This window comes from Vanellus vanellus (genome assembly GCF_965231255.1).
Source record: "Vanellus vanellus genome assembly, chromosome: 6".
Lineage (NCBI taxonomy): Eukaryota > Metazoa > Chordata > Aves > Charadriiformes > Charadriidae > Vanellus > Vanellus vanellus.
In genome coordinates this window covers 17,042,078-17,048,077 of record NC_138911.1, presented here as the reverse complement: position 1 = coordinate 17,048,077, position 6,000 = coordinate 17,042,078, and the positions used below count along the sequence as shown (strand labels likewise).

Here is a 6,000-nt window from a genome sequence, read left to right as displayed (position 1 = left end):
GCAAGTTTGTTCTGATTTACATCAAAGAATTCCGTAATGCAATATTTACAAGGGCTCCTTTTCTTTGGCTTTTGACAAGAGGAAACTAGCAGGATGCTCAGACAAGAGCCGCACAGCTGGCATGCCCCTTGTTGAACAACTCAAGTCAAAGGGACATTCATTTAACCCAGGAAGCATTATGGACCAGACAGGCACCGACGATCATGTTTCACAACTTTAATAGAATATTCTATCTATTCTGTACAAATTGAAAACACCGTATTAAGTTACAAATGTGTCAGGTAAGGCTGGAGCACTCTACATGCCTGGTCACAGTGTTGATACAGCTGCTATTCAACTGCTGCCAGAGGTTGGCAATGGATGTTGAAACTAGAAACGTGTACCTGAAGTGCCACACAACAACAAAAGGTAGTTTTGGAGACTTCAGAGCTTTAAATAAAACAAATTGTGGAATGGAATAATTTCAGTGTTGCAAGTAAGACACCAAAACTTCAGATTTATTGAACTGAATTTTGATAAATTTCAGTGTTCATAGTGAAAGGTCCTTCCATGCTGGACACTAAGCAGTAAGACTACTGGAAATTTTCTGGTTCTTTGGCTGCAACCCACTTCCATCAACAGCAACAGTTTGGCCTTTGCATTTTGATCTTCATCCAGAAGAGTTGTCATTTTGATGCAAGTTTGTTTCTTCTGTCTAGACTACTACATTGAGACCAATTCAAATTATTTGTTTTACAAGTACCCATATTGTATGCAAAAGAGGAAGATTTTCAAGTATATTAAAAACTATTAAAAAGCACTAATTCTGTCAAAGTACTTACAAACATGAATAAATAAATAGTAAGATGAACAACTAAGTCTCAAATATGACACCCCCTTCAATGAAGTAAAATTACTTCAATTCAATTGGTTTTACTGAGATAATAAATATGACATTTAAAGCTGCTCAAGCACTAGTTCGATTTGTAGGTTGCAAGAAACATTAAAAAAAGGGGGGAGGGAACTAGCAAAAAAGTCATATTGCTCTATCTGTTTCAGCTACCATACATGTAATCCATTTACTTCAGCTTCTCAGCACATTGCTATTCCACAATTTTTAAATGTTTAACAAGAAAATGGATAATCCTCGCTTGGTAGTCTGGACTATTCCCCTATGCATAGGGCAAAAGGCTCTAAAGGCCTATTGACATACTTAGCTACAGTGTACCAACGGCTGTAGAGTGTGCTTTATTTAAACCTCTTATTTCCCAAATGCATTGAAGTTGCCACTGTACATGTTAAGCAATAAAGAAAAGTTAGTGAAAATCATGCATTTTAAAACAAATTAATTTTAAGCATTGTTAATAAGATTGTGCTGCAGCGATGGAATATCCTGAACTGCAGGCCAGGTATCCAAATATTTGTTACAAGTTGTTCAAGTATCACTTCCAAGTGGTACTTCCTTATTACTGTTGTTTGCATTCAGCAGGTTGGCTGAAATCTTTCTGTATAAAAGGAAAAAAAAAAACAACCACCACAGTTAAAAATCAAAATGGCATATAAGAAAAACAAATAAAAGACATTGGCTATGCAGTTGTGAATTAGCCAGAGATATCATTAGCATGTACATAAAAAAGCTACATGTAAAGTCAAGCTATATCATAAAAGTCTGAACAGCAGTCACCATATTTATTGGGTGTCCCCCCCCCCACGCCCACCCAGCTGCTTGGTACCCCATATTTTTAATCTGTATTTGCATTCTTTACGCCAGTAGGCTGTACATCCAGTAGGCCAAGGCACAAACAAACAAGAAAGTGAACCACCTTCTACTCTCCCCAACCAGAGGCTCAATTTGACTTTCAGTTTCTATTAAAGCAATTTAACAATAAAATGCCACCTCCTCACTAACTCTGAGGAGGGAGGAAGGCAGGGAAGGCAGGCTGCTTATTCTGCAGCACGTTTTGAGTTTTTCCTTAGAAGCATTGCCCTTTCTGCTAAGGTGATAAAAATGTAATTAATGTGTTGATTTCTTCTAGGTTCTGCATCACCAGCAGGTAACTATTCAGCAGTTTAACACTGGGCAAGAAGTCCACATGTTAATCTGAATATGTAAAAGTAGAAACACTTTCATTAGGTAGTAAAACAACTTCCCCTTTGGCAAAAGGAAGTGTATTTGGGAAGGAGAACAAGTACTCAAACAGCTAAGAACTTGAGGTTTTACACTGCACCTCTTGCTTTTTTGTTGTAAAATAGGATTGTTAGAAAGCAGGAGAATTTATTATCCTGTTTGTTTCTCCCTTTACTGTTCCGAATATGGTTTATTATAATAGCAGTCACAGAAACCTGCCAAATTCTAGTAAAGAAAAATACAGGTATAAAACATGACACCTTGAATGTCACTGACTGCAAAATAAAGTGTTTCTTAGTAACTATCCTAAAGAAGATGTTGCAAAAGAAGCAAACATGCAAGAGTTCATTTATTAGCTTGTGGCCACTTGATGTATAAGACAACTTAAACATTTTGCCTGTGGTGAGAAAGAACAGGTGAAGCTAAGATTCCTTATGATAAATTTTGCCCTTCATAATCTGCACTACAGCCAGCCTGCTTTTCTCTTCCTCACCTAAAATGCTTTAGGGTTAGAGCAGTCATTATCATTCCCACTAGAAGTCTGGATTAAAGTCTCTTCTGCACAGATATGCCAAAGACCCTTCAGACTTCTTCCTTGTGGTTTTCCTCCCCCAGCACATCTGCCTGACTTCTGTTTTACTCTCACATCTGCCTAGGGTTCCAGATAACACTGATGTGAACTAAATTTTCACTGATCTGGGACTAAATACAGCACCAATTCTCTCTTAAAGAGAGGGATATGTTTACACAGAAGACAAAATTAGCATTCTCTCTCAAAAAAACCCCAAAAAATCTGACTGCCACTGGTAATACATTGCATGCTATTCCTTTTTATTTAGAGGCAGGCAAAAAAGGGCAATATTTTTAACATAAAGCTTTCCAAAAAGTATCTATTTTTCTTTTAACTGCTTTGTATTTGAACATGGCCAGAGTAGTGCACAGCATCATTTTCCCCTCCCCTCGTGCATTCTGGCTAAGAGCCATAACCAAGTAGCAAACTCATTATTTAGAACGTACTTAAAAATCTTTCCATCTCACTCCTTCCTTTCTATTCACCTGCTATATTTATATCAGGCACACTTAGGCTGACCACTGCAACCATTTCAGCTAAATTTTAATGATCAACCAAAACCCAACTCAAGAAACTTCATTATCTTTTCTTTATACTTGTCTTTATTTCTGTAAACATGTAAGTCATTACTGCATATATATCTTTATTCCGTAAAAAAAAAAAAAAAAATAAAAAGAGTCACAGACATTACAACATTCCTTCTTAAGGACCTTTCAGTGTTTATTACTGCTCTAAGGTACATAAAAAAAAAACCAAACATTTTTAAGGGGTTCTTGGATATAAGTCAGTTGATGGAGAATCTCAAGAGAAATACTGCTAGTTTGTGCTATTTTTAGCTTACAGTTGAGGGCCTATCTGGCCATATACGTAAAATGATTAAACAGGGCATAAGTAACAAGGCAGTATCTCGGATCCAGATGCCAACATAATCAATTTTCTTCCAGCATTTCAATAGCACAGCACTGCTCTTGTTAAGCAAGTCAGCACGTGAGCTCCATATTGCCTTCAGTTACCAGTCAGCCTCATGTACAGCATCTCGCAGTCTAATCCCGAGATGACAACAGCACAAATAGATGACTGCAATTTTCTTCCAGTTACAGCTGCCTCATAAGGCACATGCACATTGAAACTTATCTTTGGCCTCTAATGGCTCCTGTAAGATCAGGGACCAGACCCCAAGCTGCCAAGTGTGACCGAGATACTACATCTGTACTCCCTCAGGCAAGGCTATTAAGTTTGAGCCTGCTCTTCCCGTGGTGCCCCGATTGTTGGTGCCAACTACTACCAATCCATTTATTTGCCTTAGATAGACCCTGCGCTATTTATCTCCCCATTCTAGCAAGATTACCATTCATGCTGTACTTCCCTAAAATAACTTCCCAAGATACCTTAGAAATGGCGGTAACATTCATCAGCCAGGCAATAAAGACCAAACAGAGACTAACTGGCAAAGACAAGGAGGAATTGCCCCTTATTTAAAAATAAGTTCAGCAGCAAACACATGTACTGAAGTTCACTACCAGTACTACAGAGATAAGTAAGAATTCCTGACGTAATGAGATTGTCTTTAGTAGTCGCGAGCAATGACTAAAACTTATGTAAAAATAAAAGTCCCACAACTTTTCATATCTTTGAAGTATTTCATAATAATTACTTATTTTGTGCAAGGAGCTTCAACTACTCTGGGCCTTTGATTTCAGTTTGAGAGACTGTTTCAATGGAGATATACAAGCTAAGTAAGTGAGACTCCCACCTGTTTTTTCTTTTTGCTAACAAGCATCAATATAAGCTTTTTTGCCACTGCCTCTTATTTATTGCATCACTTGCTCAGAATTAAAAACAACCAAAACTCCTGCTACAATGGGCATGAACATTCTTCTTCTGGCATTTGATTACCCAGGAGAACAATACAAGAAACTCAAGCTAATTAGCTTACATACAGACCACTTGCACAGACATCAGCAATTACATCAACTATACTGCATCAGCTGCTTATAGATATAGAGGACATGCATAAAATTTAAAGCAGGAACTTAACCTAAAAATTGCAGGATCATAGGGCTAAAAGGGAGGAGAAAAGCAGGTCTGAAGTAATATTTCTTTCATTACTTTCATACACACAGCCCACTGCTTCTACCCATCCAATTAATCTGGTGTCCTAGAGGATGGGGGCATAAGTCTAAAGTATCCATGCCATTTATCTTAGCAATTTAATCCTTTCAAACCAGATCTTCACAGAATCACAGAATCACAGAATTATCAGAGTTGGAAGGGACCTCTAGAGATCATCTAGTCCAACTCCCCTGCTAAAGCAGGATTGCCTAGAGCACATTACTCAGGACTGCATCCAGGCGGGTCTTGAAAATCTCCAGGGAAGGGGACTCCACAACCTCCCTGGGCAGCCTGTTCCAGTGCTCTGTCACCCGAACCGTAAAGAACTGTTTCCGTGTATTTGAACGGAACTTCCTGTGTTCTAACTTGTGCCCATTGCCCCTCGTCCTGTCACTTGGAACCAATGAAAAGAGCCTGGCTCCATCCTTCTTCAACCCACCCAAACAACTTTTTTTTTCTGTACCAAACAACTTTTTCACATAAAGTTACTGCTGAGAGAGACACTGAGTTTTTAGGCATCTTTAATGTTTAACCAAATTATGCAGGACACATACCTATGTGATTCAAGGAGCAATCGTGCCTTTACCTCCTTACTTTTACAAAACACTTTTTGGGAAGCTACTACTAAAGTAGTTGTGCAGGCACAGGCAGACCATCAAGATCTCACTGACTCCCAAACAGACTTTGCTGCCAACAGTGGGATCAATGCGGGCAGTAGGCACTAAAGCTGATGTCCTTTCCAGTAGAGAAGGAAGAAAGCCTTTCAATATTTCCAATGTCCTACCATGAAATAGTCCAGTTCGGGGTCCTAAAGCTAAACCTTATCTTTGTTCATTTTCTAATCTATGTTACCAAATGAGAAAAAGATAGGATATCAAATATATAGATGGGAAGTAAACTCAGAGCTAATTGGAGCTAAGCAAGTGGTCTGAATTGCCTCCTCCATAACTGGACAGAATGCCTCAAAGGCTCTGAAAATGAATTTGCTGCTAACGGGACCTTCTACCACTGATATTTAAAAAGACTGACTAAGCACCTTGAAGCACCTGCAGTCTCTCCCCACAGCAGCTTTAGCTCACAATTCAAAACAGCATTCTATATTCCCTCATCAGCTACTTCTCTATTCGAGCTTAGCACCAGTGATGCGAAATGAACGCAGCTAAAGAAACAGGGCATGCAAGCACATAGAAAAAAATATACTAGAGGAAAA

At 38.7% G+C, this 6,000-nt stretch overlaps 1 protein-coding gene across 6 annotated transcripts in view; it reads right to left on the bottom strand.

Annotated features, from left to right (window-relative positions):
• Positions 1 to 201: 201 nt before the first annotated feature.
• NAP1L4 (nucleosome assembly protein 1 like 4) overlaps positions 202 to 6,000 on the bottom strand; it is a 30,085-nt gene continuing 24,286 nt past the window's right edge. For 5 of the 6 annotated variants that reach the window (XM_082485248.1, XM_082485245.1, XM_082485247.1 and 2 more), the window contains one exon: positions 202 to 1,484. Coding sequence is in view for 5 of the 6 variants with exons in the window: in XM_082485245.1 (XP_082341371.1) it covers positions 1,446 to 1,484 (39 nt within the window). In the remaining variant the exon portion in view is untranslated. The remainder of the gene's footprint in view (positions 1,485 to 6,000) is intronic. The other variant, XM_082485249.1, reaches the window with a different exon arrangement.